The following is a 13,324-nucleotide window of genomic DNA, read 5'->3' on the forward strand; positions in this document are numbered from 1 at the left end:
ATCCCCGAACCCCGTCTGGGGAGAGAGATGAGCCACAAATTCTTCCAGGCATTGATTTATGTAGCATTCATGCGGAATTTATTATACAAAGAATTTTATTCAATTAAACTTGAAATGTGTCTGGATTCTTAAAGGTTCAGCCGTGATCACTGGGACGGAGGGCTCATAAAACTGGATGGGCTGTCGGGAGGTGCTGGGGAGGAGGTAAGGGTGACATTGCAGTTGACAGGGGACTCGGAACTGGGGACGTTCATCATTGGGATGTGCTACAAGTTCAGGCTCTGGAAATTACTCAGTGAAAAATGCACATTAACAATAGCCATGAAACATCAGTTAAGGGAAACTCGGCTGAGAAATGCGACAGCAGATCTATTAGTGCCTGACATTGCTTGCCACAGCCCAGGCTGTGATTAAAATGACTGTCGGGTGCTGGTAAGCTTGGGGGTGGGGGTGGGGGGGTCATGAGACCACGGCCCAGGCCAGTTCTGAGCCTCAGTTTCCTTTCCTGCAGAAATGTGAACTCCCGCTCCCAATGCTAGGGGTCCAGTGTGAACACGTGGTTGGGGCCCTTTCTGTAGCACTGACGGGCACCACTGCTGAGGACTCACCTCTGGTAACGATGGTGAGTACTGTTCTAATGAGCCTGTCCTGAACTATGGGGCATCTTCCTGGGGGTGAGTTATGGGGTGGCAGAAACTGGGCAATATCCTAAAATCCACTGAACTGTCCATTTTAAAAAGCATTTTATGGGAGGTGGGACTGTATCTCAATAAAACTGCTATTTACAAAAATTTAAAAAAGATAGGGAGCCTTCCTGCAATATTTCTAAGGGTTGAATTACGCAAAGAGGGGAGAGAGAGATCAATGATAAATGGGTACAATTTAAAGAAACAGTTCTGCAGCTGTGTTAGCGTGCAGCGGGAACTGCCCCGTGAGGATTGTGGGTGGTGTGCACGAGGCTAGGCAATGCCTGGAGCCTGAACGCTGCCATCTACCCTGTGAGCGCCACCCCAAACCCTGGCGAGGTGTGGAAGGCAGTCAGGGCATAGGCTTGGGTGTAGGTTGCTATTTTCTTGAGTTCATCCTGTCTTTTTGAGGAGGATCTGTGGCTGTAGGCAGGGTGGCTGGGCTGCCGCAAGCTCTCGGAACAAGGCTTCCCGTGCCAGGCCCGGATCGGCATGATGCTTAAGCACCGTGAGCGTGCGCTCCTGTTTCTGGTCTTACACACACAGCACCAACTCCGTATCCAACCGGTGCCTCACTATGGTGGCTGCAGTGGCACTGGACAGGGCTGCCTCCTGGGGGGTTCTCCTCCTCCTGGGGGGTTCTCCTCCTCCTGGGGGGTTCTCCTCCTCCTGGGGGGTTCTCCTCCCTCCTGGGGGTACTCCTCCTTCTGGGGGGTTCTCCTCCCTCCTGGGCATCTGCCCTTTAAAGGATTCAGAAGATACACACGTGGCTGCCCGGCTGTCACGCCAGCAGGAAGGTGGGGAGGGGACGCAGCTGAAAGCAAATGCTTGCTGACTGAGCAACAGGGGAGCCGCAGCGGGCCAGTCCGCCCACACCTGGCATGGAAGGTGCACCTAGCAGGTGCAGTGAAGAGATCCCTGAGCCGAGTCCTCAGGGGTCCCGGACCTGCGCTTCCTCAGTCACTCCCCACCACGAGGCGTGGGAGCCTCAGGCTCTCCGCCTCCAGCCTTTCATGAACATCCCTCCCTCTTCCCAAGGACACAGCTGCCACTGGTGATGCCATTTCAGTGAGAGGCAGCAGCGGTGACAGGCGGAATAAAACACAGCCGTGGTGTGGCTCGCAGGAGCATAAACCAGTCCAGGGCGACCGCAGAGGGCCCAGGGTTGGCCTCAGGACCTCATCCTCACCACTGCCGCCGCCGCGGGGGGGGGGGGCGCCCACCTCCTGCCCCCCCGGGACAGGATTCGCCACGTGCACCCTGCGGACCTGCAGCTGTCACCCCTGCATGGCGGCAGCAGTGATGGGCGGCTCAGAGGTGACTAAGCTCCTCAAGCCTGCCTGCCTGCCCCTCTATAAATGTGACATTTAAAGCCCCGTCGGCACAGGTAAATCACAATTACATTTCCAGGGGCCTCTGGTACACTCCTTCAAATCCTTGAACAGCCTGACGAGTTGGAAGCAGCATCTTTATGTCTTGCGCACACACACACACACACACACACACACACACACACACACACACAGCCCGAGTGCAAGGTTCAAACCCTCCCCACGTTCACTCCCAATGCTGAGTGGCCCCTCTTCTTCTTAGCCTTCAGTCTATGTTGCCGTCCTGCAGTATGGAACTCAGTCCCATGTGTTCGAGCACAGCCTAGAAAGGCAGCAGGAGTCTCAGAGGTCCCGGGGGGAAGGCAGGGGTGTGAGGTGACAGTCTGTACCTCGGGCCCGCTTCCGGTCTGTCAACATGACTGTTCTAGTTTACCATGGCCTCTTGAGGGGCCTGTGAAGGACGGTCCCTCACCATTTCTCCGTGTCTCACACGTCACGCTTCTTGTAGATTTTTTCTTGGCTGCCCTCCTTCATGGCTGCGTATCTGGCCACGGTGAAGAGGTAATCGCTGAGTCTGGGGGCAGGAAGAAGTAACAGGAAGGACGTGAGAGGTTGATGCTAGCTGGCTCAGGCCTAGCTCGTCTTCGAGAAGGAGGGGTGAACTCGCACCCCAGGAGCACCATGTGGGAAGAGTGGGTAGTACACCCTCTTGTCATAATGGATGGCGGGGCTATTGCCTACCCTGAGGCGCAAGGCTACTTGAGGTCCACATGGGGCTCTGTCTCACCTCTTGGAGGCTCACAGCAAGCTTTTGTCACGCTCTCCTCCACGCCCCCCTGCTCCCCCCCTACCCCGAGCCCAGCTCCACAGACCTTCCCTCCATCTGGTGCACCCACTACTCTAACTCCTGGGCTATCGAGAGGACGAGCCTGCCCTGGCACTGCCCTTCTGAGCCAGCCTTGTGTTCCTAGGGCAGCGACATGCTGCTTTCTTGATGACTCCAGGAACCCGCAGGGAGGGGATGACCTGCCCTGACCTGCACAACACTCCAGGTCCGAGGGTCTCCTCAGGGTTGCTGCTTCTGAGTTAAAAAGGAGCTGTCTCTCACTCGGTCTGGTGACATCCCACAGGAGTAAGGAAGCCTGTGGGATCCAAGCCCGTCTACATCCTGGGGGGGGGGAGCGGTAAACACGGGACATCCCATACATAGCCAGGCGTTATGAGGTCACTTTCTGCAGAATTAGGCATCTCCTGGGGTACAGTGCCCTCCTCTCCCTAAGCCCTCCGCTGGCCCCCAGGCTGCAGTAGAAACCAGAGGTATAGCTGTGGCGCGGAGGCTGACCACAGGGCAGGGGACTACTGTTAGCCTGGCTCACGACACTGGGGCCTGAGCCTGGCGTGACTGTGGACCACTGGGACGTCTCAGGAAGAGACGCTGGCTGGACAGGCTTCCCGATGGACACCATCCAGGCCCTGGACATCAGCTCCATGGACAGACCCTGAGACCACCTTGCTCCTTTCATTTGGTTTTGCTCCTGCTGGCCCTTACAGGCATTTCCTAGCCAGAGCCTTACCTCGCAGAGCAGGGCAGGGCTGCCCTGAAACCGTACACTCCTAACATACATGTGGAGGGAGGGAGGAGGAGGGAGGGAGGGAGGGAGGGGGGGGGGGGTGGGGGAGGCGGCTTAGCTCTGGGTGCTCTGAGGGCCCACCAACGTTTCTGGTGGATCAGAGACGACCCACCACCCTCCACTCAAGCACCTGTTTAAAAACTTGGCCACATTGGCATCGGTTTCTCCCGCCTGGACAAGAGGCACCACACTGCAAGGAGAGGACGGACACACAGTCAGGTACACAGCCAGCTCAACACACCTATCACCACGTGACCTCACCACCCAAACTAATCCCGACAACTGCGAACCAGATACAAAGACTCACCACCGCCTCAGCGGACCCCTGACCTTGGACACACACGACATGGCCTGGCCAGTGAAGGAGGAGGTGGAGCAGGTAAGGTGAGGGCAGGCTGGCCAACAGCCCAGCCTGCTGGCCTTTGTGCCAACAAGCGTGGTCTGGGCTCCGGTGTGGGCAGGCTGTCAGCCTCTCGACTTCAAAGAGGGGTTTATCTGGTCCTTAATCCCCAAAGAGCTACTGGGTCTAAGTTGTAATTAGTTTTTTTGTTTTTTTTAGCTTGAGACAAGGTTTCTCTGTATAGTCCTGGCTGTCGTGGATCTAGCTCAGGCTGGCCTTGAACTCACAGAGATCCGCCTGGCTCTGCCTCCCGAGTGCTGGGGTTAAAGGCGGGCACCACCACCACCTGGCCTAAATTGTAATTCTAAATGCCTGGGGTTTCCACGCCAGCCTGTGTGCATACACTTGCAACAGTGTGCCTGTGGGACACCATGGTATGGCTACACCCCACCCCAACCCCCTGCTGGTACTCTCCCCTGAGGCAGCCTGGGGGGTTGGGCCCTATCCAAGGTGACAGACTTGGCCAGTGGCCCAGAAGTCTCAGCCTAGGCAGGCCTGCAGGCGCCTCCCACTCAGCATGGTTTCTTCACCCAGGCATCCATCCACCCTGGCGGGTCACTGCTGGGGCTGGGGCTGGGCCGGCCGGCTGCCCTGAGGATGCACCAGCAGCTCAGTCTCTGCTGACCCGTGGGCTCCTGCACTGCTCACTGCTGGGAGCCCCACTGACTTTGGGAGTGACTTTGTACAAACAACTCTTTCTCTTTTGAGGCCCAGGATACATCTGGGGGTCTCTGGGTCTAAGAGCCTTCTGTAAAGGACAAAACTCTTGTGATATGGGGGGCTGTGGAGGGTGACCCCAGCCACAGAATTGAACTAAGCTGCTCCTGACTCCCGGGGAACTGTAAGGAACCCCTTGACTGTGGACACTATAGTTTGGAGATGAGGCAAGGGCAGGAGATGGCTGGACTGTGGACAGCTTCTACCTGGGTCCTCCCTAACCACAGGGCCCCTACGGTCCTTTCTGCCCACTTCTAGCAGGGTCCTTTCATGTTATTATCCCCCGTCCCCAGCCCAGAAAGCCTGGAATGTGTCACTGGCTTCTTGTGAATCTCACGAAGGAAAGCTCTGCTTGGCCTTTGAGCAGTATGCGGTCACCTATCACAGCCCCCTCTGCAGGACGGGACTCAGGACACGACATGATGAAGACACCTAGAGAAGGGGCGGGGCGGGGGGGGCACAGGTAATGACGAGGCTCCTGCATCGGCCTCTGGGACCCTCACCGTCGCTCAGCTCGGCGGCACACAGCCCGGCAGAAGTGCAGGGCTGAGCTGCTCTTGCCTCCAGACTGAAAGAGAAAGTGAGCAGTGGCCAGCGTTGCTCCACACGGGCAGTCTTCTGCCTCCCAGAGCACTACCAGACACCCCGGGGACGGCCTCAAGTCAGCAGGGGCTGGGGTGCTGGGGGCGGCTTGGCTGTGGTAAAAGCCAAAGTCGGGACTAATGGCAAGGCCATGTGTTTCTGTCACTACACCCACCCTGGCCACCCCAGGTTGAGCCCCCCAGTACTTACGGGCAGGATGAAAGCCGTGAGCGGGGGGAGCTGGCTGGAGTACTTGTCAATCCACTGTTCCAGCTCCGTGATGGTCCCTTCCTCGAAGGCCGTGTGTTCTGCGGAGTCAAGCGACAGGAAGGCCACTCCTGTAAGCAGCCACCAGTCCACCCGGGAGACACCACACCCCTCTGCGTGGGCATCTTGCCAAGAGTTCCCATCAGCCTTGAGGCTAACTTCTTTCCCAAGACAGGGAACGCGTTGTCTGCCCTGCCAGGGAGTCCTGGGACCTGGACACCCAGCGGGCTACACTCCGGGGCGGCCCCCACCCCAGGGCCCCAGAACCCCCTGAGCAGGGCTGGGAATTACTTAGGTGAGCCTCCCTGGCTGAGGAGCGCGGAGTGGCCAGGGCGGAGCCGACGTCCTGCAGTGTGCACTGGATCTGGGGAGCAAGAGGAGAGAAGCAAGGGCACTTGCGGCAGGCTGGGTGGAAGTGTGCAATTGTACTGTAAGCGTGCAACTGCCCTGCACTACTGCATGTGCAGAGTGCCACGGAGCGTGCACACAGCTCTGAGGAGCTAACGGACCTTCTGAATTCACATCCGAAGGCAAACTGTCCCAACTAAGCACCATGAGGCCTCCTGAGAGGAGTCTGGGGAGCCAAGGGTTTGCTAAGGACCGGCCAAGAGGCACCTTCTTGGCTGACGTGTGGCTCCCACACACCTGCACCAGGCAGCCTCTTTCTCTACACTGGCAGCTCCGGACCAAGAGACCAAATGAGTCAGTGCCACCTAAACGGTGAAGGACAGGACATGGAGGGCAGTGGTCAGCGGGACCGAAGACTCAGGAAAGACTCCTGTCTGCTCCTGGGAGCCATGCAGGCCCCAAGCAGACTACAGTGATCTCGGAAGACCGCAGCACCCCACAGGAGGTCAGGAGCAATGTGCTGCTGCCCAGGCTGGCAGGTCCCTGTGAGGACTCAGCAGCAACACTAACAGGCGCAGCTCCGCAGGGCTGAGACCTCCAGCTGGGCTCCCCAGTGCGCGGCTCTTCAGCGCGGGCTGTGGTCACTGGCACCGGGTTGTTCTTGGCCAAGAGGCCGTCCTGTGCCATGCAGGAGACGGACACCAGCAGGTTCCCGCCCCCCGCCAGATGCGACACGCACAGATATCCTTTAATACTGCTGAACACTCCCTGGAGAGCAGAGTCACCTTTACACACCGCCCCTCACCTCCCGGAGGATTAAGTGTCCCGATTTCAGAAATGAGGACAGAGCGGCTCTCAGGAGTAATTAATGACTGTGACGCAAAGAGGCAGCGGGCAGAGGTTGAAGCCAGCAACACCCCAGGCCACAGGGACAAAAAGTCCTAATGGGGGCGACAATGATGTTACTTACCTTCTGAAGCTCTTCGGCAAATGTGTGGCCTTTTTCTGTGATCAACTCCATGGCAAACCTAGGAGGAGAAGGGAAAATTAGCCCCTGACAGAATGCTGTGGGGCCGCAAGATAACGTGACCGACGGCGGCAGCCACGCAGAGTCTTTCCTGTTGGCAAAGAGAACACCACGGGGTCAGGGGTATTGGCCTCCTAAAGCGCTTTCATTATATTCCTTATCCCCAGCGGGCTGTTCCTTTCTGCCCTTGCTCAAGCTGGCCCTGCTGATACAGCAGGAGCAGGTGACCTGGGGTCTGTCCGGCAGGAGACAGAGACGTGTGCTGTGCACCACAGCGCCAAAGTTAGGAATGAGGGGAGCATGACCTGTCCTTGACATGGTGAAGAGGAAGAAGGTGGGGCTTTGAAGGATGAATAGGAGTTCCTTGGTAAGTAGGCTAGAGGAGGAAACAACTTCCCAGACACAGCCGTAAACACTACACGCCCCTCTTGTACCCATGAGGCCTGGGAGGGAACAGATGGCAGCGCACTGGAAGGATTCCTGGCGGACAGACTCTCAAAGGGACAATTCTCGGAGATGCGAGCACAGACCCAGGAACGGATGGCTGATGGGAGACGGCGGCAAGAGCAGAAGGCTGGGGAGGCAAGGGAGGGGACACCGGTGCACGCTGAACTCAGGGCCACCAGCAGGCTCCGCACAGCAGGGGAGGCTCTGCCAGGGCCACGCTCAGCTGGCAGGCAGTTTGTCCATGCTCCCGGGCTGTCCCCCCCACACTTCCTCTCTCCCAGCGCCCACAGCTGCCTCCCACGCTGGACCCTTGTGGAAGCCAGAAGACCAGGACATGGGGGGTAGGAGTGGCAGGTCCTCTGGTCAAGTGCCCAGGCAGAGAGGCCAAGAGGACAGGCAAAGGACCAGCAGGGGAGCAGCAAACAAAACATCTTCCAATCAGGACAGAGCACGTGCATGCGCACAGGCTTGCACGCCCACATGCACACAAGCGGTCCAGTGCCAACGTCTGGCTCCCTGAGTGACAAGGGAAGGCTGTGCTGGCTGGGACACATCCCTGTCATCACTGTCCATGCACTCCTGGCACCGGGCAGCCATGAGCTTAGAAGTTACTGGGGCAATGATCAATGATAAGTGTAAACAGTACTAGTGCTTGTGTTAAGTACAGTCCTGGGGTAGACGCAGATTTACTGAAGTGATTCATAAGAACAGAGGGAAAGTACTGCCATGACCATTTCACAGAACAGTAAACTGAGGTTCAGAACAAGGGTGTCTGGTTTGATCTGAAGTCGCACACCTAGCAAGCGGGGATACAGGATTTGAACACAAGTCTTCCTGATTCCTACACAGGTAGGACCACAGGCAGGCAGGTTGAGGGGCAGCACTCAGGCCTGTCAGCGTTCACACCCTCAGTGTGGCCGGGCACAGCCACCCACACGGTCATCCTCACGCATTTGGCCTTTTCCACCCCACAGTGTCAGGATGTGACTGGTTCTGACCAGTGCAACGGGAAGGAGAGGTCACACAGGAAGCTTCTGGAGCCGGCACGAGCCTCACCAGGACCTGCACCACCACAGACAGGTGCCTCATCAGCCTGGGTTCCACGAAGGCCACACTTGGCAGAGGTACAGGGAGCATGCAACATCTCGAAGTGAGGGCGGGAAACAATCCTTCAGTGAGCTAAGAACCGGGGGTGGGAGCAGACGCAATCACTGAGTAAGCCGTCTCAACCTTTGGCACACTTTAAAATCCACATTCAGGAGGAGGCCACATCCGAGGTACTGCAGATCGCCTGGGCTCACCTCTTTCCCTCACTGCCTGTCTCCTGATGGCTCACGTGTGCTCAGAGTGACAGAGCCAGGGATGGCGAGAAGGTCACTCCCTGTGGTGACCGAGGGACAGGCCCACTACAGCCTGCAGCCCCATGGAGCCGACCAGCCTGGGCTAACAGCTCGTACAGACCCACCCAGGCAATCTTCAAGACCCTCCGGCACCCAGGAGAACGTCAGAGTGATGGCTGTCACGGATGCCCCAGGCTGACTTCACATCAAGGCCCATTCCTGCCCCTCTTACCCAATAGCCGAACTTAATTCATCTGTGGTTCCCACGGCCTCAAATACTCGGTCATCTTTAGGTCTCCGTTCTCCTGTGAAGGTGCTGGAAAACCCTGGGGACGATATTTACCACATTAAGATTTGGGGGTTGTCTGGGGGGGAGGGGCAGGAGCTGGAGGGATGGCTCAGTGGTTAAGAGCACTTGCTGCTCTTCCAGAGGACCCGGGTTCAGGTCCCAGCACTCATGTGGCTCACAACCATCTATAACTCCAGTTCCAGGATCTGATGCCTTCTTCTGGCCTTCTCTGGCATCAGGCATGTACATGGTACATATACATACATGTAGACTTTTTGTTTGTTTTTGTTTTTTCAAGACAGGGTTTCTCTGTGTAGCCCTGGCTGTTCTGGAACTCACTCTGTAGACCAGGCTGGCCTTGAACTCACAGAGATCCACCTGCCTCTGCCTCCCGAGCATTGGGATTAAAGGCGAGCGCCACCACCGCCCGGCCAAAAAAAATGATTGTAAAAACAGATTTTTCCTGGCATACTTTAAATGTTTACTTCATGCATATAGGTGTTTATTTGCATATATGTCTATGCACCGTGTGCATGAAGTGTCCTTTTGGCCACTACCACCAAAGGTGTCCCCTCTGCTCCCTGGCATGCTTTTAGTTTAGACTTAGGGGCCACAAATGAAGCCTCCTGTTTAAGAAGCAAAGCACCTGGGTATCACCCGCTCTCTCAGTCCATCATGTCTGGACCTCAGCCTAGGTCACAGCTCCTGCCTGGCTTTGGTGCTGGCTAGCCACTCAGACAGTCCACTGCATTGTTGTTACACAGAAATAACTCCACAGACCACCACAGAGATACGTCTCGTGGCTGTGATAAACCAACCTCAACAAATCAAAAGATCCATGCCTGAGCAAAAGTCACACAAAGACGACCAGGCATCAGCTCTCCTGGCTAATGAGAATGGCCGGTGCATCTTTGTCTGTCACAGTCCCAACACCTCCCTGTCTCTCCCACCTTCTAAGAAAAATCATTAAGTCCCTTCAATTACAGAAGTAGCCCTGCTTCCCAACCACATAAGATCCATAACAAAGCTCCATTTCCTTGGCTCCGCCCTTCCTTGTCCCCGCCCCTCCTTGGCCCCGCCCCTGTGCCAGCATAAGCTTTGCCTTATAAAAAGTCCTGTCCAGCAGCTACTGCGGAATTCCACTGTGACAGGCTGGAGGTTGTCCCTGGACCGTCTGGTGGAAAGCACCAACACCACCATCCACCATCTGTCACCCCTACGTATGGTTTCTTTTCTATCGTTACGATAACGTATGTGTGACGAAACATTTCCAATTCTGGCTTTTTGTTCACCTATAGCTCAGTGGCGTTAAGCACATCCTACGCATTTGTATACTTTGATATGAAGGATATTCCCCAAGCACAACCGCTAATGATCTGCTTGGTCCTACGTTACAGAAAATGGCAACATAGTGGTCTATTTCCCTGTCATATTACACCTGGTACTGATTATAATATTGAAGCAATAAATTGCTCGTTAGGAAAAAAATAATAGAAGGAAAGAATGTGAACTTTTGTGTATCTCTCTTTCCCACAGTCTCTCTCCTGGCCATCAGTCAAAGATAAACTATTTCAGGGTTGGTGGGATGGCTCAGCTGGTAAAGGCCTGATGACCCAAGTTCAATCCCCAGGAACCGCATGGTGGGAAGAAAGAACGAACCTGAAAGTTGTTCTCTGACCTCAACTGTGACATAGGCACATGAGCACACACAACACAGACACACTAAAGACAATACATAAATTATAATAAAAACCCCAAGCCCAAAGAGGTACTTAAATCCCCCCCACATACACATACACATTTTCTTTTTCTTTTCGTTAGAGACATGTAGCCCAGGCTGGCCTAGAACTTGCTATTAGCCCAGGCATACCAACATACACACACATACACATGTAGCCCAGGCTGGCCTTAAGCTTACAGTGATCCTCCAGCCTCTGCCTCTGCCTCACGAGTACCAACATGCCTACCATTACACATTTCTAATCCAAATGGACTAAAAGTTCTTTCAAAAGTTTTTAAATGTAATTGTGTGTGCGGGTGTACATGAGTACTGGTGCCCACAGAGGTCAGAGGCAATGGATCCTTCTAGAGCTGAAGTTCTAGGAAGGTGTGAGCCACCCAACGTGGGTGCTGGGAACCAAATTTGAGCCTTCTGGAGGAGTAGCACAGGCTCCTGAGCACTGAGCCATCTTCCCCACCCCTGACTCAGGGTTCTTAGGTCATGCCATACTGTTTTTATTTGTTTATCTTGTTTTGCAGTTCTGGGGTTGAACCTAGGGCCTCCAGAACACTAGCCAAGCACTACAATCACTGAGCTACACTTCCAGTCCCCCAACTGGTCTTTCCTTGAGTTCAAGACAGGGTTTCATGATGCAGCCTAGGCTGGCCTGGGGCTTGATAAGTCACTCTAGCTGGTCTTGAACTCGTGACTCTCCTACCTCGGCCTCCCGAGTGCTGGGATGACAAGTGTGCCCTATTCCCAGCTTTTTTACAACTTGTTTTGAACACTTAATAATAGTTTGTGCCTTTTTCATGTCACTTCACATGTGTGATGTATCTTCAGATCTGCCCATGGGCTAGAACGAGGCCAGCAGAACTTTAAAACGACGCCTGCGATGTGTCTCCTCGTGTTCCTCACGTGGGTCCTCACCCTACCTTTGTCTCCCGTCCTGGTGTAAATCTTGGGGAGCCGGCGTGCCTTCGAGGATGACTGTCCCCTAATGAGAAACAGACATCGAGACACGCTAAGTGTGCACCCCATTGAGTGCAGGCCAGCTCGCCGCCTGCGACCTCCGTGGCAGCCTTTATCCCCGTTTCTGGATGGCAATCTCGTCAGCCATTTCCCTCACCATCCCTTCTAGACAAAGTCCCAGGTGGGCAAGCTGAGCTTCGTGTCCACGTCTCTCCCCATATGGCAGCTGCCTGACACACACTTGCTGGAGGAACTAACCGGTCACTCCATATAGTCCACGAGCTTCTGGAATCACCCCTCAGCTTCTCCCACACCCCCAAAATCAGCCAGTAGCTATTACACTCACTTCTCTGTTGAGGAAACCGTAGTTCACCAAGATTCACCTCCTAGGTCTCCAGAAAGAGGCAGGGCTGGGATTCATGCCCCAGACTGTTCTATTGTAAGCCTGACCTGAACCAGGACCCTCCACAAACTCTTGCCCATAGTCTACCCTAACTCCGGCCCTCTATCACAAAGTCAGGGCTTCTTGGGGGAAAGAAAACTGGGTCATTTACATTTTCTAAGGTTTCAAGTGTCACACAAAAATGCAAACACTGTCAAAATGGAATTTGAAAAACTGGTATTTTCACTCTTTTAATTTGTTTTTGATTTTTTTTTTTTGTTGAGGCCTGCAACTGGACTCCGGCCTGTGGACGTGATAGACAAACATTCTGCCACTGGACCACATCCCCAGTCCTTGCTCTCCCGCTCAAGAGACTGCCATTTCCAAATAGCAGTGCATAACTGAAGCATGTAGCTTACAAACAAAATGTGACCTCACAAGGCTATTCAAAAGTCAGGGGACTGGGCAGGAAACGCTGATGATGTAAGCCCGTGGCAGTCTGCAGGTTCCAAGGTCCCGGGAGTCCACGGGTACAAGTTTCAAAGTGCTACCACGTCTTCCTTAGATGATGCCTGGTGTCCTCTAACTCTAATCCCAACAAACCGCTCTGGAGAGCGGACAAAATCCGAGCAGAGGGCCCTGCTGGCCCACACGGTCATGCCGTGCCCTGCCTGCCTCCAGCTGGACCGAGTTACAACTTGTGCCAAGAAATCCCGGCCAGGCGACCCAGTGACGTCAGACCACAGAGCACGTCATCGGTGTAACGTACCCCACGGAGCCAATGCAATTATTTCTCCCTCCTCCCGCCCCCCAGGGTTGGAATTACCCTCCGAGCCTGACACTCACCCGTCCCCGTCGTCCTCGCCCTGAGGACCGCGGCTCTGAAAACGGAGACCCAGCAGCCTGCAGGCGCCAAGATGCCCGCGCAGGCCAAAACGGCCCCCAAAGACCCACACAGCCATGCGCGGGACCAGGAGCCCAGGGCTGACCCGGCCAGGCACCCGTCCAGCCCCGGGGATGACTCCGCCCCGCCACGGGCCGCGCCACCTCTCAATCGCCGTTTCTCATTGGCCCGCGGCGCTCGCACCAGGGCGGGGCACTCCCGGGGACTTGTTTCCCATTGGGTTACGGAAAGAGTAGGGCGGGGAAAGCCCCCGGGCTTGTTTGACATTCCCATTGGTCAAC

At 55.4% G+C, this 13,324-nt stretch overlaps 1 protein-coding gene across 4 annotated transcripts; it reads right to left on the reverse strand.

Annotated features, from left to right (window-relative positions):
• Nucleotides 1–51: 51 nt before the first annotated feature.
• Nucleotides 52–13,177, reverse strand: Mmab (metabolism of cobalamin associated B). 4 transcript variants are annotated; one of them, XM_028854758.2, is made up of 9 exons: nucleotides 12,986–13,176; nucleotides 11,721–11,782; nucleotides 9,009–9,102; nucleotides 6,933–6,990; nucleotides 5,906–5,978; nucleotides 5,558–5,655; nucleotides 5,269–5,333; nucleotides 3,779–3,838; nucleotides 52–2,591 (listed from the first exon to the last, which is right to left on the reverse strand). In XM_028854758.2, exons 1-9 carry the CDS (start codon nucleotides 13,099–13,101, stop codon nucleotides 2,504–2,506), a joined length of 714 nt encoding a protein of 237 aa, XP_028710591.1. In that variant the 5' UTR covers nucleotides 13,102–13,176; the 3' UTR covers nucleotides 52–2,503. The 4 variants fall into 4 exon arrangements, with proteins under 4 accessions (XP_028710591.1, XP_028710592.1, XP_037054507.1 ...); XM_028854759.2 differs by lacking the exon at nucleotides 5,269–5,333 and having other exon boundaries at nucleotides 12,986–13,177; XM_037198612.1 differs by lacking the exon at nucleotides 3,779–3,838 and having other exon boundaries at nucleotides 12,986–13,177.
• Nucleotides 13,178–13,324: the final 147 nt, after the last annotated feature.

This window comes from Peromyscus leucopus, chromosome 23 (assembly GCF_004664715.2).
Source record: "Peromyscus leucopus breed LL Stock chromosome 23, UCI_PerLeu_2.1, whole genome shotgun sequence".
In the NCBI taxonomy this organism is placed as follows: Eukaryota; Metazoa; Chordata; class Mammalia; order Rodentia; family Cricetidae; genus Peromyscus; species Peromyscus leucopus.